Raw genomic sequence first — 22,924 nt, 5'->3', positions numbered from 1 at the left:
ATAAGTAATCACGAACTTTTATTTTCATAAGTATGTTACTTGCCCCTTAGTAAAGAAGAGTTAGAACTAGTAACCTTGTATTCTGACCTTAAGGTTTTGCTCAATGCCTTATGGGATAACACCTGTGGTCCCTGGTACCAGAGACGGTAGGTACATGTATACCTCTCAACAGTTATTTACCAAGCAATGTATACAGTAGCTTGACTGCAGAACAGAAGGGTAATATATCAAAAGTACCTAGTCCTGAGCTCATTTACAATTTTATCATACCCACAAATATATTCAGAGTTAAATAAAATCCTAAGTATCAGAATTTGAAGTTAATAATTTTATGTTTCCTAGTTAGGGGAGTTAAAGAAATTTTGTATCTCAGTCAATATCAATTCAAAATTATCTATTGGACTTGAGTAGATTCTCTTCTGTATGTAGTAATGAATAATGCAACAGCCCTTACAGTCAGGAAGTGGGTAATACAGAGGTAATGGTGGGTTATTAAAGCCATCAGATAAATCAGCATTTTCCTTTTGCTCCCTAAAACATACAGGGATATCTAGACACTTCCCTTAAGAATTAATTTGTACATTTTCCACAAACCGGTTGTGTACAGCAGCAAACCTGCCTGTATTGGCTGTGTTTTTGTTGTAATTACATTAACTTAACTAAATACACACACATTGGCAAAATATGAGAGCGATAGAACATGTGTGTTTCTATAAAAACTGATTTAATGCTTGGAAACAATTTCATAAAGTCAAGTTGCCAAGCCGCTACTGTTACATTAGAATTTGGATGAAACAAGTAAAAAGGATTAAGAAGAAAATGATTCTAGAATGATCCTAGAAACCAGTCCCTTCGAAATGTAAAAATACCAGCCAATATTGAAGAAACAAACAAACAAACAGTATAGAGATTCTAATTACCATACACTGTGAACTGGGCAAAAAGCCTAGTGCAGCCTAGAGGCCAGGCTCTTCAGTGGCAACAAGAGAGAAGAGACATACAATTAGCTAAAGGAGTAGTATCTAGAGAGCGTGGCTGCAAAGCTAGATGGAAAAAGAGCTCTGTGTGAGGAAAGTATAGAGTTATCAGGCATAAGAATGTCCTAAGCTTACAGAGACTGTCACAGTATTCCGAAGGCATCCTTAAGGAATCTCGAACTCTGAAGAATAATGAGTGTTAGCTCTTTTTGTTTCTCTGACAAAATACTCATGGAAAACAACTTAAAGCAGAATTAACTTATTATGGCTGTAGTTTAGTCTTGGCTCATAATTAGCTGACTCCCTAGTTTCTGGTTTGTAGGGAGGCTGAGTGCAAAAGCAGAAGAGCGTGGAAGGGCAGGGATGCTCACCTCAGGGCAGCCAGGAAGCAGAGAGAGGGACTAGAAAGACCCAGGACACCCTTCAGAGGCACATAACTGGAGAGTCACCTACCAGCAATCAGGCACGCCTCACCTCCTATTAATAATGGCATCAGATTATGAATCAATCAATGGATTCATTCCACGGTAAAGTCAGGGCCTCCACGACCCAGCAACCTCTCAGTGACTGGTTCTACCAGATGGAGGCCAAGTCTTCAACACTGTACCTTTTTGATAGACACTTCCTATCCAAACCATAGCAATGGGAGATCATTGGAGAAAGCAGTGATGTGATTAGGTTCTTTTAGCAAGGCCACTTTGGCTGTGTAGGGCCACATTTGGAAGGGAAGGTGACAATCAAGCCTTAAGGCAAGAGAACAAGGCAACTGCACAGGTGCCAAAGGGAAGAAGGATGACAATCTTCTCAGTCTACTTACAGGGACAATGATGAGAACTGGGAAAATCAATAGAAGCCTAGGAAAAACTTAGCATGGACTGTCAATCGATGCAGGGTAAAGAAAAGGTGAAGCCGAAGCTTAGATTTCTGGGTTGGTTGAATAGGTAGCGGAAGCATAAAGCCCAACAACGAAAAATAGAAAAATAACAAAGAAGGAGAGAAGGTACCAGTTGTTCCTAGGTCTATGCTCTACTTAGAGAAAGAAAAAAAAAACCTAATTTCTAGAAAATGTAAGTCCAGGCTGGAGAGATGACTTAGTGGTTAAGAGCATTAGTTGCTCCCACAGAGGACCAGGGTTTGGTCCCCAGCAGGCGCATCAGGTAGCTGAGAAACACCTTCAACTCCTGATGCAGAGACTCCGATGCTCTCCTTTGGCCACCGTGGACAATAGGCACACATGTGGTATACATATATGCAGACACTCACATCTACACATAAAACAAAAATAAATACTTTTTTTTATACAGAAAGAAAGAAAAAGAGTAAGTCATACAAGCAACAGAGCCAGAAACAGGTCAAACATTGACCTCTCCATCCCCATCAGCAACCGTTCAATTTTTTCTTCCATATAGAACAGACACCCACTCATTATCAAATCTGGAGTTTTATTCCTCCTAGATGCTTGCCACCCTTTTTTTTTTTTAGCATAGGTCGTATTTTATGACTTTCCCCATGTTTGCCACCCCCCCCACACACACACACACAAAAACCCCACAAAATTAAAGCCACAACAAACAAGACCCACTTGGCTTGGGATTGCATGGAACCCTATGGACATAGATTTCACACGGTACAATTTTTTATCAGCTAATGGAAATCTGATCCACACAAAGATGAATAGAGTGTGCCTTCTGTGAAATAGGTTGAAAATAATTGCATGTCAGGCAGGGTTTGGAGGGAAGCCGGTGAGGTGCTCGGTGAAAATGTGGAGGAGCTGAACCTCTGCTGCTCCAGATTTGAAAGCTCAAGTACTGGGGCAGGGAAATACTTTATCCCCACTCGCGAGGCTTCTGATTTATTTCCTCTGGCTGCTAATTGCTGCAGAAGGTGGGGTTTCTAAAGGAAATCAGCAACATTTTCCGGGCTTGGAAAAATACTCAAGTAGCATTGGTTTGAATCTAGAAGCTCCAACAGTGAACAGCATAGCACAGCCAGGACAATTAGGAGCTAAATGGCCAGGCACTTCCCAGAAATGACTTTATTTAAAGTCCTTAATGGGAAAAGATGAATGAGAAAGGAAGCTCTCTGTCCTGAACAGAATGAGAGCTCAGGCTGATAAATCGTGCCTGGACTCAGTTTTCCCGTTATAAACATCCTATTGTTAAGAGTATGGAGCTTTGGCTAAATGAGACGCTGATTTTATTTGAAACCACTCATTCATTTATTCAACAAGTATTTATTGAGTGCCCATTGTGTCAGCGAGCAGCTCTTAACTTGACAATTTTACACCTCCTCTCAAGAAACATTTGGGAACATTTAGTGTCCATTTTGGTTGTCAGAAGGGAGAGGCATGAAGAAGAACTTCTAGCAGCTACTATAGATGATGAGGATGCTGTCAGTGCCCTGTGTGCAGGAGACCTCGCCCTGCAACTGAGAATGGCCTAGCCCCAAAGGTTAGCAGCGGCTCTGTTGAGAACTTTGTTCTTATTGTAGCAGCACAGCAGGGTAACACAAACCTTGGTCTTCTGAAACATCTTTTAGTTATGAAAGAGAAGCAGGAAGACTATTGCTGGGGAGGAATATGGCATTCGAGAGATAGTGAGTGGGGAGCCCTGTAAAGGAGAGTAAACAGATGCTGGTGACAGCTGCCTCTGCGAAGAGGGGTCACTCTCAGAAGGGTCACTTAGAAGCTGTATTGTGAGTAGAAACTTCCAGAGAAGCAAGTCAAGGTTTCAGTAAGGGCCTTAGGGACTTACAACAATTTTACTTTTCTTCCTCCTCTCTCTCTCTCTCTCTCTCTCTCTCTCTCTCTCTCTCTCTCTCTCTCTCTCTCTCTCTCTTCCTTTTCCTCCCCCCTCCCCCTCTCCTTTTTCTTCCCTTGTTGCCTATACACAGGGATTCACTCTAAAAGGGATTTGCATACATTATGAGAAAATCAGCTGAGGATCATCTCGTTGCTTTCTTCTTTTTTAAGTTATAATTTTTGTTAAGGTTGTGTTTGACAATTTTATAGATATGCACAATGCACTCTGAGTATTCCCATCCCATTCCTATCCTGTCTCTCTCCCACTTCTGCTCTCTCTCTCTCTCTCTCTCTCTCTCATTTTCTCTCTCTCTCTCATTTTCTCTCTCTCTCTCATCCGCACAATGCCAGTTTTGCATTCATATCCTTTTGGTTTGGTTTGTGAAACACTTGAGTTTCACCAGGACTGACTGACTGACTGTCTGTCTGTCTGTCTGTCTGTCTGTCAGTGGGTTTGGAGCTGCTCATTGGAACCGACTGGAGACAATGACTCTCCCTCTCCAAGTTTCCACTGGTAGCTAAGTTAGGGCTGGAGAGGCAGGTTTCTGGGAGTCCCTTCCTGGTCCATGTTTAACTGATGACACGCCCTTTCCAGTGCAGGCAACCACAGCTGCTGTGTTTTTATCATTGCAACGGCTGAGCCATGACAACAAAACAGCATCTCAGAGCACTTCTCTCTCTCTTTTTTATTGTGAAAGCCTTAGGCATAGAGGTGTCATTCCCTGCCCCCCTTTGTGTTATACTAGGATTGAACTCATGGCCACATATTTGTGAGACAAACATTTTATTCCTGAATTAGATTCCAAGTCTTTCATTATGCATTTAATTATCTTTTTAATAGATTTTAGATGAATAAAAGACATAATTTGTTTTTCTCTCAACTAACCAAAATAGACTTTTTTTAGATCCACTTAGTCACATATTGGAGACTGTGGATTCTCAGCACAATCTACAGTGATTGCACATTAGTCTATATGCATGTAATACATACCACATATATATATGTGTATGTGTGTGTATACATACATATATATGTATATATAGAGATATGTGTGTGTGTATGTGTGTGTGTGTGTGTATTAGCTTATATTCTCTAACAGGATCTTACAAGAGGTCTTTGGATGTCATAAAGATTTGAATACAATATAAAAATACAGAAAAGTCAAACTATGGCTTGGCTATCTTAAACAAATTTTTGTTGTTTTTAATTTAAGCAGAATATACAGCAAAAGCTGCATAGGACTTGAACTTTTGTGATTAATTTTTTTCTCATTCACAAATTTTTATTAATGAAAGTTTATGTAGTGATATATAAATTATATTTTGAATATTCAAAGGCAAATATGAACTGTAAATATAGCTCAGAGAAGAGAATTTGCCTGGCATAGGTCCTAGGTTCAATCTCCAGACTATAAAAAGTGCAATGTGTAAAAATAATTCCTTGTTACTACACTGTGGTAAAATTTTACTTTTCTCAGAGAATAGTTATTTCCCCCCAAATATTCCTTTATCAAAAGAAAGATAAGTTTACATTCTTAATTAACACATCTATGAAGAAATCTAAAAATTAAAAGACTAAAGTATAATATGAACTTATAATTTTAGAAACATTGTTTTAAATTTTTAAAAAATTCTTGATCTTTTTCTTGGAAGAGCTGAGGACCGAACTCAGGGACTTGCATTAGACAGGCAGCTAAATCTCCAATCCAATTTTTAAATTCTCAACACAAGATTTTGGTTTTTGTTTTGTTTCTGTTTTTTTGTTTTGTTTTGTTTTTGAGACAGAGTTTCTCTGTATATCCCTGGCTGTCCTGGAACTCACTCAGTAGACCAGGCTGGCCTCGAACTCAGAAATCCGCCTTCCTCTGCCTTCCAAATGCTGGGATTAAAGGCATGTGCCAACACTGCCCCGGCCCAGTCCAAGTTTTTAATAAGAGTAACACCATTGTAAAATGATGACACCCCTAAATGTGTGTCATTAACAAGTAATTCAAGCTCTTAGAAGGTATTTTCAAATATGGCATTCTTATATTTGAATGGATATATTGGTTTAATACAATGAGGAAAAAAAGGAGACATTTATTCTACTTAGAATCTTTGATCAATCCATAAAACATTAGTAATTCTTTTATCCATATCTGGTTGTAAATGTGATTTTACATTGAGGACTACCCTATTGCTGTCCGTCAGTTTATCACAGTTGTGATTTTCCCCCATGCTAATGATGACAGAATTTTACACGTGACCCAACACAAAAAGAATAGAAATATGGTTCGTGATGGAAACTGATACACAATTCCTTCATCTGCCTCATAATGCACACCAGGAGCAGTGACTCTGAAGCAACAGAGCAAATGATGGGCACCTGAGGGCCTGGACCGACCATGGCAGGGGCGGGGTTCCCTCGTCCAGCAGGATTTTCACTCTGCAGCTGCCATGCCTCTGTTCCTCCACCATTCACTTACTCACTAACTCAAAACTCAACTCAGTTACTGAGTACATGCCAACCGCTGCCAGGCCCTGAAGATCAAACGCTTCTGTCTTCGTTCAGCGAAGTAAAAGAGAGGAGCGACCATGAGGTGTAAGAAATGTACCAACCACGTGACACATGAACGTGATCTGAGCGTGAAGCTCGGGAAGGACAGATTTGACAAAGATGGGGAACCTGCCAGTCAAAGCCAAACATCCCGAAGGTCAGAGATGCGATCGGGTAGATAGAGTCAGGTCAGGGGAGGCCTTATACATCTTAATGTTGTGGCCCATGGGTCTCCACAACGCTTTTATTTTCACTGATGCCGAGTGTGTGATGTGAAAGATCCCATATAGAATATTATTAAGTGTACAGCAGTGCTGCTGAGTGTCTTCACGTGACTTTACAATCATCCACACAACGTCTATCTTCAGAACTTTCCTGTCAAAACCAACATTTCCTACCTGTTAACCGATAAGTGCCCTGAGCTCCTCAAAACTGGCCTTTTTCTTTTCTGTCTCTATAAATTTGCTAGCTTGGGGTACTTTGATAAAACACTCAATATGTCCCTCTTTTTACTTAACATCAAGGCTTCAATATATATCTGTACTGTACTCTATATAATAATTTCATCCGACTCTGTTCTAAGCATGTACTTCTAGCATATGCATACTGTTAATATATTATGTGGTTATAAAACATTCACAAAAATAAATATTTTCCAAGACCAAGGCTTAAAATGTTCACTTTGTTTTTCTTTCTCATCATGGATGGTCTTGAAAAAACCCCAGAAGTATTTTGCCCCTTTTGGGAACTAATTAACAATTGCTATAGAAAACAGAAAAACAACAACAAAAAAGAATCTTCTTAAAAGAGCAGAGTATCCGTGCTGGCTCAGTTTTCCAGCAAGAGTCCTTATCCACTTGTGTATTATCTGGTTAATGTTGATTAGCAGCTAAGACTAGCTCAGTTATTTGGAAAAAAAAATATATATATATATATCAGTTATTTGAATATATAATATATATTAGTATGAAATATTGTTTATTTAGAGCATTGGGTGGGGAGTTGAGGGAGTAGAGTCAGAGAAAGGGGGGTGTAGAGGCTGGCCATGAACATGGGTAGAGTGAGTGGGGGAGGGGAGTGGGGAGAGGAGCAGAGAGGGAAGAGGGTAAGAGAGTTAGAACTTGATATTATATTTTATACTAGGTTATTCTAGTTATTCTAGAAAGTGCTGACTTCACTCACCGTGCTTGAAGATCTTCTTAATTTACATGTACATAATACATTTTTTTGAAAGCATAAAATGATACAGTCCTCCAAAATACGCTCGCATGGGTTGCTTAAAGATGGCAGTAAACATCCTGGTAAAACAGGATCTGAGACCTTTTGAATATTTTTCAAAACACTGTCAAGATGGGTCAATCCATTAAGAGAAAAAAACCACAGAAAACAGGTATGACTACTAAAGACTAAGGAAAGATCAATGAAGAATGCAGTTTGTCTGTTACACACACGCACACACACACACACAGACCTTGGAACACAGGACTCTGGAAGAACCAATCTCACCACTGGGAAGGCCCTTCCACCTCTGTGAACCTTGGTTTCATCATCTGTGTACAGATGGCATGAACTTCTTTGCAAAGTCGTAAAGACTAGAACATAGCATGGTGAACCTAAGTGACAGACACCAAGGTTCAGCAGGTGTCTGGGTACCTTTCATTTATCAATTCTCAAACAAGAATATCAATATTGTGTTATCCCCTTGTACCAAGTCATAGAACATGCTTAATCACTCTGGAATGCCCTGCCCATAACATTTCCAAATAGCTTAACATTTCACTGTTTTGCTCTGTGCCCACCACAACCCACACTTCAGAGGGTTATGACGTCAGACACCTCTGACGTCATAGGGGTGGTATGAGGTGGAGGCTATGATACCAATAATATATGATGCCAATTTTATTTTCTTTTTCAATGTGTTTATTTCTATTATCTTTTCCTTGCTACAGAAAAACAAACAAACAAAAATAAATGCAGTTATCCAAAAGCTGACTACTGTTAAATATTAGGAAAATTGGAATTACAGAAATATACCAACCATAAAAATCAGTACAGTTTCAGTTAACCATTGAATATTTTTAAATAATTAAATGGGCAATAATAGAGCTCTGGGTGTGTACCAAATGTCAGGCATCTCTTAAATGCTGAAGTAGGTATGAGTCTCTACTCTCAAGAGGAATTCTATCTAAATGACAAAAGGGGGTGGGAAATACAATAATGTAATTTTAGAGCCTTCAGAGGTAAGGACCACTAAAGGAGAAGACATCCCCCCCAAACACGCTCACACACATGTGACCTGCGGTATGATTATTCTGGGCTGACGGTGCCTGGGAAGGGCAGATGCAGGAAGGGCCCCCTACCTTCCCTTGTTCACTCTAATGGTAAAGCGTACATTTCCACGAGGAAAGGGCCCATGTGTATCAGGAAAAGTAGAGCTCTCCATCACTGGAGGTGGACAGTTGACATCCAGACGAATCTGCCCATCAACCCTTCTTGAAACGGTCTATTGCCTCCCTTCATTTCCCCTGTATACTCTTTCCCACTTTCTTCAATGTATTGCCAGAGGTCCAGCCCCGAGTCTACCTTTTCTACAGTACAGAACTCTGGGTCCAGTTGTTTCTTTGGGATTTTTTTTCTATCAAGTGCTTTGTGTTGCATAAAATAAATAGATTTCAAGCAAGCTTTGTAGCTTTTCCCCAGCTAACTTGCCCTTTGTTGTTTCATTTCACATTCCCCATTACAGAGACTCTAAGAAGATAGAAGAAAAGTCCTTTCTTTCTGTGCCACTTTAGGCAGGCAGGGTCCTCCAGGGAAGGATTGTGAAGGGTGGACAGAGACCTCAGTGAGTGGGATTCAGGCCTCCAGGGATTTGAGGGGAAGAACTTTCAGCTTGAGCAAAGGACTGCTTTTCAGCCAGGAAACAGGTGTATGTTTAACTCTAAATTTCTGATTGCTGAGCAGAGTAATTTGCTTGTGCTTATGTGGGAAGACACAGGTTCTAACTCTTCAAGGGACTCTGTTTTTCCTTAAGGAAGATCAGACCAGCACTGAGAGGCAAACAATGTCTTCTATCAACCACTTCACAACCAACACAGACGCAAACATCTCTGACAGGTTTTTTTGTGTGTGTGTGGTTTTGTTTATTTGTCTGTTTGTTGTACTGATATTAGAGACCTAACACCAAGAAGCATGCGGGGAAAACAATTTCACATCCAGACACTTAGACCAGCAGTTAAGTAGGTGGCCTTTAAGCTTCAAGTCACAAGGGAGGCAAGACAGTCCAGTTCCTTATCATGGCCTCAGTGCAGGTATCCAAGAATTATTCTGCCCTGATGCACTAAGGGAAGAATTGGTCTGGGCACCCTTGGACAAAGGCCGTTAATCACAATGGTCTATTTTCCTGATGCATTAACGTTTCCAACTCACGATTCAGGCAGAGTTTGTAGAATTCTATTGCAGCGTTACCAATCCAAACGCAGAACTGCTGGTTTCTGACATTCATATTGTTTGTTTATTTGTTTGCTTTTTTTTTTTTTTGCTTTACTTTGTGAGCCAAGATCTCTCTATGTCACCCTAGCTGTCTTATAGGCCAGGGTGGGCTTGAACTCATAGAAGGTTGCTGCCTCTGCCTCTCTAGTGCTAGGATCAAAGGTTTGCCCCACACCCAGCTACCTGCACACTTCTCATTTGTAATTGTGTTATATTCTCCACCTTTGCTATAGAGTAGGTCTTTCAGTTCTTCAGATGTGTGTTGCATCTTACTGAGATGAAAATAAAGGATGACAGATATAAAAAGTAAAAGAGGCGCCTTACAGTGCTCAATGAAGCACAAGATAGAGACCATTAAGCTGCCGTTATTATGGGGAAGATTTGCCTGGCCTAACTTTTCAATTCTAGTCCCTGAAAAAAACAGCAACAGCAAAAATTATTTTAAAAGCAGCAACACTGGCAAGGACACAACATGAAAGAAAGAATGAGTGTTTCAAAGTAAAAACTAGTCAGTTGAGCTTTGTTACAATAATAGAACGATGATACTGCGTAAAGAAAGGAAACACCACATTGCTCTGACTCGTTATCAGTAAAATCTAATTACCGGACTATTCTGTTTTAAGATACTGAAGGCACCTATGTTCCAACCCAAGCTTTACCATCCACATTCTCCCACTGCAAAGGCAGAACTGCAAAGATCTGGGATCATGCAGTAGTGTGTGAAGGAAGTCCCTTGCTGGCACAAACCCTGGTGGAGGATGGGTCTCATTGTTTATCCCTTCCCTCTGTTGCACTTCCTTCTTACTTTGCAGGACCCAGCAAAGAAGGAAGATCACATCCAGAAGGTAGATCACAGCCCTAAATTCATGCCTGCCTTTCACTAACTACCTGATCCAAGGGTACACATACTTCCAGCGTGCCGCATCTACATATCTAAAAGTTACAAACGGATCAGGCTGAATGTAATGAAGCTGTTAAATGTAAAGTGTCCTGTTCTGTTTTGACAAAGCCACCTTCATAACAATCTGAAGGCCTAGTCCAAGCTTGGATTTCTTAGATCCGTGAGAACATCACACCCAAATTTGGCTTGGTGCTGGGTGCACTCATGCCTACCTAGCGTTAAGGCTTGTAAAGTTAATTTTCCATCTACAAAGGGCATCCTTTTCATGGTATAAACACTCCAGTTTGATAAACTCAAGAAAATTTCCATAACCAGTTACACCCCTCCACTCCCAGGTCTAAAGGTCCACTCATGGGAAGTCCACCCTTAGGAGAATGTGATGGGACAGACGAGAGCCAGTCTTGAAGCTCATGTAACAGAAAATTCCAAAATTCCAAATACAATTGGAAGAATAAGGTAGCCCGACAGGCAGTTTTCAAGTCCTTTGATTTCAAGGACTCTCCACCTACAGGCTAGGAGAGGGCAGCCAGGGATAGACCAATGCTTCATTAGAGGCCAACTCTTGCCTGGTTTTAGCCAAAGGTCCATACACTTTCCTCAGGAAACCAGTGCCTACAAAAGTACTAATGTTGATATGGTGGTGTCACCTAGGAAACATGACACTATAGGCAGCCACTTTTATCTCCTATATTAGCAGAGACAAAGGTGTACATGGATTGAGTTCTTCTCTTACTGGTCTTTCCCCCATTTTCATGCCTGACATGTACTTTTGCTGTGTGTCTCTCTGTCTCCCTCTGTCTCTGTCTCTGTCTCTCTCTGTCTCTCTGTCTCTCTGTCTCTCTGTCTCTCTTTCCTTTCATTCAACATCCCCACTTAATTCCACACTTTATGCACTGATAAAATTCTACCTTTTATGGATAAGAAGAAAACCACACAACCAGAAATGATACCTTCTATCTTTAAGAAACTTAAAAAAAAAAAAGAAAAGAAAAGAAAGGAAGCCACCCCTGGTCAGCACAGGAGGAGTGGGCTTTGCACACCTTACTGTGGTTGTGTAGGAGTTACTAACTCCTTTGGCTCGCAATGTGAAACAAATAACTTCTAAAGACTGAAAGACACCTTAGCTCTTAACTGCAAAAAGAAAAGAATCATAGTGTGCTTCGTTTTGGCTTTTATGCATGACTGAGACAGAAACTACTGAAACAGTTAGACTTTTTTTTTTTAAAAGGTTTGCCCTTCAAACAATTGCACACCTACTTTTTGCAGGTGTCTTGTTACTGGTTCTGCAGTGTTCAGCAGAAGGTGTTTGGAGGCAGGAGAAAGGATCAGACAGAAATGAGAAAGGCTCCATCTTAGAAACACATAGCAAGTTGAGCCTTTACCCATTATTGCATCCTTCATTAGGAGCAAAACGTCCTTCACTCGGTGGTCCAGTGTGGACCACTCCCACTCACTGACATGGTCTCCAGAGTCTTTAAAAGCACCATACATTAAATAGGCTTGTAATTAGTCAAGTCCAACTACTTGGTTGAGTCATGTGTCCACTTATTTTGCAATCTGTTATTATGTTTGAAGTGTGTGCCTTAGGGCAATTTGTTTTTAACATGAGTACCAACAGATTAGGATTTATAAGACAACCTACCGGTTCTTTCTCAACGGTGAAAAAACTTTCCCTTCTGCAAAAGGAATAAAATGTAATAAATGAAGAAGGGAGATAAGTTGCTGTCGACCTGTTAAGAGTAGTTTTGATCTCTTTTATCAACAATAATGGCATTTTATCTACTCACTCCCATTCTTAGTGAATACTTCATTAGTGAAAATATTTACCAACCAAATAATTAACCAGAGGGTGAAAACCAACCTCAAACAAACTGACCCACTGCCGGTCAGATCTAGTTTTTGTTAAGATATATGAAACGACTGTGTATCCTAAATGACAAGCTTTTGTTCCTCACCACTTTACTGGCTGAGAAATTCTAGGTCAAGGTCCCAGAGGCCACAGTTTCTGTTGAGGGCCTACTTCCTGGTTTACAGGCCTCTCTACCAACGTCAGCAGAGCAAGAAACGAGCTCTTGAGTGTCTTTCAAATCCACCAGTTCCACTCATGAGGGTTCTTGTCTAGGATCTAATGACTTCCCAAAGGCCCCATTTCCAAATACCACCATTTTGGGGATTCAGGATTACTGTGTAAATTTGGGGATGTGTGTAAAAACATGTGGCTCAAGGGGTGGAAACCACCTCCGTAACATCAGTCATTACAGTTTCAGACAAGACTGCTAAATCTCAGTCACTGACATTTTCATAAAAAGCTTAATCAGTGTAGGAATACCTCAAGTACACACACATACCTGTGTATTCTATAGGTGGATACCTACATATGAAGATATATATATATACACATACATACATAAAAACCAAGCCACACTTAATTCAAATCGGGTTACACATGAAATCACATATGAAATCCAAGGTTTCCACAACCCAGCCTTCACGTTTTCCCTGTTTGCTCCTTCCCTAAGGCACTCAGTAGAGCGGCAATAAGGAGGTAACTTGAAAGGCGCTGTGTGTGACTGTAATGAACGGGAGAAGAGTGGACTGAGGTGTGCACTGTACTCTCGGAGGCAGAGTAAGGAAGGAGCTAGAGACCCCTCTGAAATGAAGTCGTTATGTGTGCAATTCTGTACACTCACATCTCTGATTGTTTCATTTTAATAAACAGTCATATTTAGTGCTGCACTATGAGCACACATGGAAGCAACACACATGGAAGTTTTATTTTTAGACACTGGTGTCCGTTCACATCTTTCCCCTGCATGAGCCAGATCATTCATGTGCTCTATTGGACGGTTACCGAGTGCTTGTTTACAGTGTGCTGGCCCTGACAGTTAACAACAGAAGCCTCGTTCATGTATGGGTGGGGTGAGAGATTGGAAGAGGAATGAGAGTCAATCATAAGCAATAAGGAAGGAAAAATATTTCAGATAAAGTACAGTGCCGAAGTAGAAATACCCGTTTCCCATCTGTATTTTCTTCCTGTCTCCAGCTTATCGTGTCTTAACTACATAGTAACCCCTCCACCCAGTGATTGCTTGGATCCTTGATCCAGCCCCTACTTCCATCAAGCCAAGCTTTTGCATCTGTTAGTTTACCTTACGTATCTTTCCCAAGTAGACCATAAGCTTTGAGGAGTGAAATGTGCGCATTTTTTAATGATGTTAAGCTTGTGATTTCTGGCACATAGGCTGATTTTGCTCAACATTAACCCCTAAGGCAACATATGACATATACAGTCAACACCAATTCATGGAGTAATCTGTTGCAGGAGTAAAGAACCGCAGCACTAGGTTAGCATCCAATTCTCACAGCAAGATGGAAAGTTTGTCAGAAATATCTTTGGACAGGAAGACAATCGATCGTCTACAAGGTCATTAGAATATCATCTTTAGTGATGCTTTCCATTACACTGATGCTGTAGCTCATATGCAAAGCATCCTTTTCTAAAAAAAATTATTATTGCAATTTAAAGTTCATTTTACAAAAATGTTATTTTAGCATATTAAAAAACCAACAACAACAGGTAGACTGTCTAATGTAAATCAAAAGACAAGCTCACAGACACTGAAGAAAGATCTGTTTTTCAGAACCAAAGAGCTGGCTTCTATTCCAACCTGGATAGAACAGTGAGTTACTCAGATAACAACACAGCACTAAAAATGACCCACTGACTGAGCCTAGGAACCCTAGGAGTACTGGATACCCCAGCCTTCGAAAGCATTCTGACCTTAAACTGGCTTTGGACCGTCTTTCTGGGGCTCTAACCAATCTAGGTCATCTTTTTTTTTTTTTTAATGTCTCCTAGAGGCTACAAGTCCCCACAAAAATAAAGGCAAAACCTTTGTCATTTCAATAAGAAAGAGATGTAGGAGTCATCTGACCATAGTCTATTATGGGCATTGAACAAAGCAGATAGCAAACCCACAGAGCTGACTGCCTTGACCATTGTGGCAAAAAGACCTTCCATTGTGCCAAAGCATCTGCTGTAAACTCATCCCAAAAGCTCCCTTGCCCATTAGAACTCAGATTTAGGTTTTTCTGCATTACATCTAAACATGTGTCCCCTCAGGAGTCCAGCTAAGTTACAGCTCCAGTGCGGCCATCTATGTACACTCCCTGGTGATTTTCCCCCCAAGTACTTCTAGGAACACGGGTGAACTCTGAGACCTTCTATTTTCAGAGACAAAGTCTAACAGAACAGGGAAAGCTCACAAACCAAATGAAGGGTGTGGGCAGCCTGCAAGCTTCTGCAAAGTGGCTAACAACTGACTATTATGTTAGTAAGTTCCAAAATGATTTTGAATGTATTTTGCCGGTGAAAAATCTGAAGCAGTAAGACACTGTATTAGTGAAACTGATGGAAATAAAAAACGTTGGAAATACTGTGATGGGTTTCTGAATGCCTGTGTGTTGTATCCTTTTCGAGGAACAAAAAGAAGCAGAAAAACATAAGGCATATATGTTGGAATGAATATCCAGCTTGGCCTATCTCCTAGTAGGACACCCATTATTCTTAAAATTGAAAATAACTGCTATTATTATTTATTGAGAATGTAATATCTGCCAGCCAAGGTACTAGAGGTTTGTGTCGTTATCTAATTCAATCCATCACTAGATGGTAAATATAATTAGTCTTACATTCAAAAGTGTAGGGAAATTGGGGCACAGAAATCTTAAGTAATTTTCTCCAAAGTCTTGTTCGTAGTAAATTGAAAAGTCAGAATTGGAGACCAAGTGCGTAGGACTAAAATTTGCATTCTTTCCAACGCTGCCTTGAAGAAAGTTAAATTCAAAGATCAAATACCATTTCTCCCTCATTAAAAATAATGTCTTTAAGGAGAAAGACTGACACCGCAATTTAGTGCCAAGCCATGAAGGATGTTTAAAAAGTTAGAGTTTCAAAACATTTCATTTAAATGCATTTAAGTTGAATAATTTGCATAACCAAGTCTAAGCTTGTTTCTGGGGAAAGCATTCTAACAGGTGTGCCCCATTGGTCTTTTAATACCTTTGCAGTTTTAAAGTCTACAGTGACAGGTCACAGGGGGATGAGGGGAGCTCATTCACGCTTTGTATACAAAACAGGAGAGGCAGGATCTGGAGGCTCATATGACAGGTGCAGCAGTGGAGATAAAACCCTGCCTGCTATCACACTAAAATCGAGTCTTATTGGAGCGAATGACCTTTAGGGGAAAGGGTAGTGGGAAGGAGATGGAGATCCAGGGCCAGAGATGGAAGTTGTGTTCTAATAACTGTGCCAGATAATCCTCCCACATCACAAAATAAAGTGCTTATTTTCCTCAGTCGTCAGTCAGCATGAGTGTGTGGAACAGCTCTGCCCTGTCTGGATCCTATTCAGTCCACTCCAAGGACACAATCACTTAAGTGATTTTAAGGCATTCCTTCAGAGCATCCCACTGACTGTAACATTACTTATTTTTGTTTTTAAAGACATGATTATAGTTTCACATCCCTGTGTAACCTCAACCACAGTTCAACAGAGTCTCCTAGCTGGATCTCATGGGGTTGTATCTTGGAGCCACCTACTGGGGTAACTGCCTTTTGTACGTTTTAAATCACAGGTGTACTAGCCCTTCCCCCTTTTAAAATTGAGTTGAGGAAGGAGAAGGAACAAGGAAGGTAGAGGAAAAAATATTACTCTCATTGGAGAAAATTGAAGGGTGTTAAGAAAAAATCAGAGGTGGCTCTTTAACCATTGGGTCATATAAAAAAAAATCTTCTCTGTACCTCGCTTGTCTCTTTCCACATCTTTCTCTTGTTTTCTAAGAAGGGAAGGTTGGGATTGAGTTTCTCCTCTGCCTCAAATGTCTCTGAAAATGGTAGCGAGCCAAAACCAGAACTAAACAGAGAAGCCACCTGGGGTAGCCGCTTCCTCTTGGGTTTACCTTGTAGTTTCTGGTTGTATTCGGTCCTGTCAGACTGGCTCCTTCTCAAGGAGCCAGAGTGGTCCCCAGAAACACTGCTGTCCACCACAGTATCCGTCTTCCTCCTCTCCAGCATGTACAGCCTGGATCTCAAGAAGGTCAAGTTCTTCCTCTTGCTTCCCATGGTTTCCTTCCCAGCGGCTTCTCTGGGCTCCATGTGAAGCAAAGCGACAGAGTTCTGAGGTTTGCAGGCAACAGCGGGTGGCTTAAGTGTCTTGGGGTGCACCTGAGCATCTAACTGCCCCTTTCTAACTCCACAGCTCCACTGCAGGTTACCTGACTGTGACTGCTACCTGGAGTCCCCAAGCTCCACCCCTATGAGGTCATTTTCTTTTATACCTACAATCCAACAGGGGAAGTTGCCACCTGTTACCCGAGAGACTTGCAGCACTGAGTTAGGCAAAGCAGAGACTCTAATGTCACATGCTACTGAAGCAAACAAAAATCTCATTGTGTGGGGCAAGGGCTGGGGGGTGGGGAAAGGGAAAGTGTGCAAGGTGAGACAGGGCTGAGTGAAGGGAAGGACACGTTAGCTCAACTCTCAGCCTGTGGGTTGAATGTATGCCCATGGGCGTGTGCAGGTGCACTCTGTGAACTGTGCTGTGACCGCCGCTGGGAGTCCTGTGCGGCTTTCCTCTGCTCTTTCACCTGTGGCTCTGAAGTCAGTGTGTAGCTATGACAATTTACATTCACACGGCAATGCAGACAGGGTTATTTTTATTTGGAGCATGAGCCCTCAAAGCAATGCATCTAATTTTAAGTATCGCCGTTGGCGATCATCTGTTACCGTCTGACTGGCTAAATAAGCCCTGATCAGAGCACCTGAGAAGTAAAGATTGACATTTGAGAGTGATCCCCGCCCCACCTCCCACCCCCGTGGAGAGTGAAGAACTGGAGGAGAATGGATGTCCTGAGAGCCCAGAAACTTCTCTTATTCTCCACAGGCTGCCTTTGACTGGGCTCCATTTTTTCCTGGTTCCAGCCTTCTCTTCTCAAGTCTTGGTCCATAGGAAAATAATAGACGACTCAGTGTTCATTTGTTTTAAAACTTCCTGATGTAGCCTTCACAAACGGAGTGTGAGGAAAGAGAACAGGAGAGGAGGTGACAGTATTGAAATGGAGAATTATGAAGAAGGTGCAGGGGGCAAGACGCAAGGGCGGGGAGGGAGAAAGGCAAAGGGGAAGGACCTTTCATTGTCTGAAGTTGTTTTTCCTTGTATTTATTGGGCTCTCCCAAGGGAGAGATCTCAGAAGCTCTGGGAATGTGCTGAGTGTTTTGCGCACACCCTTGTTAAGGAAGAGATACCCTAAGAAGAAAAATAGATTCCCTTCTACCGTAAAGGGACCGCCAGCTTCCACCTGCCCGTTATGAATCTTGCTCAGCTCCACCTGGACAAGATTATAAACGAGGAGGAGAAAGACAAAAACCATTTTTCCCAACACAGGATATGTAGGCTGAATGTAATTTGCATAATTACCTTAAGAGATAAATGATAAATCCTCACTCACTATAGAGACAGCTATATATAGCTTGGCACACTGGCTTTTATTTGAGATAATTGAAAGTTATTTTTTAAAAAAATAAAAATAAAAAACCGAAAAAACAAACCAAAAAAAAAAAAAAAACAACTCTCCACAGTATATTGAGTAAATACCTTTAAAACAACTTTTAAATCTGTAAAATGAAGTCTATCATTTATTAAAATATTCCACTTGTTTATATATATACATATATATATATAAACAATGAATATCAGAGCTATACTCTTCAGTAACTGAAAAATTGTGCAAACAAAATTATAAAACTTTTGGGAAATAGGAGGCTTAAAGACCAAGCAAGCAAGAAAGAAAGAAAATGAAAAAAAAAAAACCCAGAAAACTAATAAAATCAGGTAATACATTTTATATGTTTTCATACATGATAAATTTTTTTTGGCTTGTTTCAATGTGTGTTATTTTCATGTGTGTGCAATATGCATATGTGTGTGCATGCAAATTTGCATTTGCCTGGGCACACATACGTGTGTGCACACGCTCGAGTGTGCATGGAAAACAAGGTTTGTTGTCAGGAATCATTCTGAATTGTTCCGCCCTGTTTTTTGAGGCAAGCCTCTAAGTGGAACGGAGAGCAGGCCTATGTGGTTAGTCTTGCTAGGCAGCCTTGCCTCCCTGACATTTGCATGAGTTCTGGGGATCCAACCTCTGGTCCTTACCCTTGAGCAGCAAGTGCTTTACCCACTGAGCCACCTCCTGAGCCCACATTGCTTCTGGGCTTGTTTGGTTGTTTAGTCTCACTATAAAGCTTTGCCAGACCTGGCACTCACTATGTAAGAGACACTGGCCTTGAGCTCATGGAGATCTCTCCCTCCCTCCCTCCCTCCTTCCCTCCCTCCCTTCCTCCTTCCCTCTCTTCCTCCCTCCCTCCCTCCCTCCTTCTCTCCCTTCCTCCCTCCCTCCTTCCCTCCCTCTCACTCTCTCAATTGTTTGAATTAAATGCATACCCCACTTTAGCTGGTGTTGCTTTTGTTTTTGATATAAGGTCTTTGCTTTTTCTGTAGGCTGACCTCAACTCACCATGTAGGCTAACACTGCATTTGTGATCTTCCTACCTATCCTGAATTACACCTGGGATTACAGGTGTGGGGCACTCTGTCACCCAGTTCAAACACCTAAGAAATGTGCAAATGCTACAGTAAATGTAGCCCTCTATCTTGGGAAAGTTCTGGCATTTGCTTACGGCTCTGCACCTCAGAAAGCCTGCAATATGTGAGTTAGGGAATGGCAGAGCCTTTGAAGTCACTAAGAAATACCACAGTAGATGATGAGATGCGGTCCATAACACAGTCAGGGCCTGAGGTCACCAACAGTGTTTACAGGACACACAGCTGGCTTTTGTGTTCTCCTCCATCATCATTTCATCTAGATAAGGTTTTTAATTTCATTTCATTACCCTAGATGGTTCAAGTGGACACATTCACACATCCAAATAAATATGAAACTGTGCTGCATTCAAACAGTTCCTTAACTTGTCAATCTTTCTAGAACAAATCTGTATTTCTGAAACAAACACATTTGTATTCATATTCTGGCATATATATATCCTATATCTATAGGATATGTATCATAGCTACTACAGATTCTGTGGCAAATGTGTTTCATTTATTCATGGTAGTTTATTTAAAAATTTAAAGTCATATTTCATGGATTGTGTGTGTGTGTTGACTCACAAGTGATCAGAAGGACAATTTGCCACAAATTGAGATTGGGGGAAGAAGTCAAGCCATTAGGCTTGGTGGCAGGCACCTTTACCCATGGAACCATCTCACTGGCCCTTGAAGGATTTTCTATGTAAACGTAAAAGTAATCAAAACTTATCTTCTGAAGAACTGCAGGTAGATCATAATTCAAGGCAGTGTACCATATAGACCATGACATGTTTCAAGGCACAGGCCAAGAAGATTTTGTACTTTTCCACCACCTGGACCCTCTTACCCCCTCCCCTTGTAAAACATGCTATAAAAAAGCATTTCATGTTCAAAAAAAAAAAAAGAAATTAAAAAAAAAAAGAAAAAAAAAGAAAAAAAAAAGTAATCAAAACTACTGTCATAGTTTGTTTTAGATGGTTTCCAGACCAGATATTGGGGTTTGGGAGAAATTAGCTACCTAATTAAGGAATCTGGAAAGTGGCCAGGTAGATCCTGAGGGTTCTGACCTAACTCCTGGCCCATCCCCCATGATGGGTACATAATAGAATGTCGTTACCATGGAGCCATGGGAGGCAGGAAGTGGGATTGGTGGCAGGAAACAGCCACTGAGGCACGCTTTAATAAGATCATCTTTTCCCTCTGACTCTTCTCTGTCTCTCTGACTCCTGACTTCCTCTCTGTCACAGCCTTTTCCCAGGATCCTCTGCCTCACACAGACCCAGAAGTATTGGAGGCAGCCAGCATGGACTGAAACGTCTGGGGTAAGACAAAAGAAACCCTTCCTCCGGTAAGTACCCTATCTTCAGGATTTGCCACAGTGGCAAAACTGAGCAAACATAGATCACTCCGTCAGTGACGGGACAGACATTGCTGGTGGTTTACTCAGTTTTTCTTCACACAGCCACTCCCCGTTGCCATTCTTAGGACAAACACCAATTTATGCAAGGTAGCACCAGGCTTGGCCAATCAATGGAATTTTTCTTCTTCTTTTTTTTCTTTTAAAGGAAAAGACACCAGTATCTCAGGGTTAATCCAGAATAAAGGGCAAGGCATTGATTCTGAGAAAGACTTTTCTTCAAAGCCCAACAAAAGGAGCATGCGCAGCTGGCTCCAACCTTCTGCCTCCAGAATCAATCGTGTGAAGCAGTCACAGTCACCCCGTGTCGGAGACCCAAAGAGGTGGATGAATTCTTAATGGTTATACCGAAGCCTCACTAGCAGCCACTCACCTTACGCTTTTGATTTTCGGGTAAAACAAAGACTTGTTTTCTCCAAGTCATCGTTGGGATTCCTGTGAGCACATTTGAAGTGTATTTAGCAGACAGCATACGAGCAAATCACATTTCCCTTGCTTATCTCATGTACACTTACCAAGCCAGTTTATTTAGACTCCCCAGCCTAAAACATTATTTAGTCTTTCCAGAAATGAGAATGGCCAGGTCAGAGGAACTTTGAGTTGTGTGTCTTATTAGATCATCAACCTGACAAGAACAAGACCATCTTATTAAATCTGTCTACACACAAAGTATTTCAATACAATTAGTTACAAATAATATAATTTGGATAAAATGGTGACAAGATATCTAATTGTGATATCATTTAATATGGATGGATTCTGACTTGCTAGTAGAAACAGTATCGGGCAGTAGATCCAAGACTCTGTCTCTACCATGGCTTCAGGACGCCCTGCCCTCAGGGTCCCAACTCCTTCATTTGAAAAATGGAAGACTGTCTCAGTCACTACTGCTATTCACCAGGCAGCTCTGGGTTTTCACTAAGGCACATGGAGTATGGCACTGCCCGTCTCCCTTTGAATCTATCCTAGCAAAAGTAAATCTCTTTGGTCAAAGCAACTAATTGAAAGTGATATGTGCCGTGCCTGGGTAAGTGGTAAAAACATTCTAGTCTGCTATGATTTTCTTTCTGTCATCTATGGAACAGTGGTTTCTCCTTCTCTGTTAGTCCAAGAACGTAGATAACTCGGGGGGGGGGGGGAGGGGGAAGCCCTGGCTATCTCATAATATAATATATTTGAGCACAAAATCATTTTTTTATTGCCTTAAACTGTTAAAAGTTAGGGCTTGTCATCCAGAAAACACCCTACCTAGGGATCCATCACATCTGCTGAAACCAAACCCCCACAGTATTGCTGATGCCAAGAAGTGCTTGCTGACAGAAGCCTGGTATGGCTATCCTAAGAGGTTCTGCCAGCATCTGACCAATACAGATGCAAATACTCATAGCCAGCCATCTGACTGAGTCCAGAAACCCCAATGATAGAGCTAGGGAAAGGACTGAAGGAGCTGAAGGGGATTGCAACCCTATAGGAAGAACAATATCAACTAACTGGACTATCCAGAGCACCAGAGTATACATGGAAGGAGCCAGGACACATATGTAGCAGAGGATGGCCTTATTTGACATCAATGGGAAGAGCATCAATGCATCAATGTGGCTTGATGCCACAGCACAGGGGGATGCCAGAGGCATGAGGCAGGAGTGGGATACATCCCAACTCCAAAATGGAAATAGCATCTTTTGAACACTGTTATGAATTAATTGGGCAAAGGAAGGAAAAAGGAAAAGTAATTTATTACAGAAAACAATTCGAGGTGCTTGGTCTGGGGCAATGAAATAGAGAAAAAAAAAAGGCTGTTGAGTTCAAATACACTAGGTGTGGGAAAAAATGCTGTGGCGGTGGTGGAGTCCTGGAGGCTTTCCACGCAGTGGGTCCCACATACAGGAGAAAGTTCTAAGGTTCCAGAGGCTGGAGGGTTTGGTTGTGGCAGGCCCCAAAGACATGAGAATGTCCATAGTTCCAAAAGGGTTTATTTTCATGGCTGCTGGTGGATGGATCTGGATGTACCTCTGTGAAACTCAGGGCAGATCTGAGTTAAATAGGGAGGGAGAAAGGGGGAGGATCTGGGGAAGAATGCTTAATTTGCTCCGCCCTCTGGTCTTCATTAGTATGTAAATCTCTCTAGGGCCTGAGGCCTGTAGTCACACCCTCTAACTG

The 22,924-nt window shown here is 41.3% G+C and overlaps 1 protein-coding gene across 1 annotated transcript in view; it reads right to left on the bottom strand.

Moving 5' to 3' along the window:
* The window catches only part of Arhgef38 (Rho guanine nucleotide exchange factor 38), a 118,264-nt gene extending 101,405 nt beyond the window's left edge, over positions 1-16,859 (bottom strand). Inside the window, exon 1 of the mRNA XM_028760513.1 lies at positions 16,664-16,859. Coding sequence (XP_028616346.1) covers positions 16,664-16,859 — 196 coding nt within the window. The remainder of the gene's footprint in view (positions 1-16,663) is intronic.
* Positions 16,860-22,924: the final 6,065 nt, after the last annotated feature.

Source organism: Grammomys surdaster, unplaced genomic scaffold (genome assembly GCF_004785775.1).
Source record: "Grammomys surdaster isolate TR1022 unplaced genomic scaffold, NIH_TR_1.0 126531, whole genome shotgun sequence".
NCBI classification, from domain to species: Eukaryota; Metazoa; Chordata; class Mammalia; order Rodentia; family Muridae; genus Grammomys; species Grammomys surdaster.
This window is presented reverse-complemented; position numbering and strand designations above follow the sequence as displayed.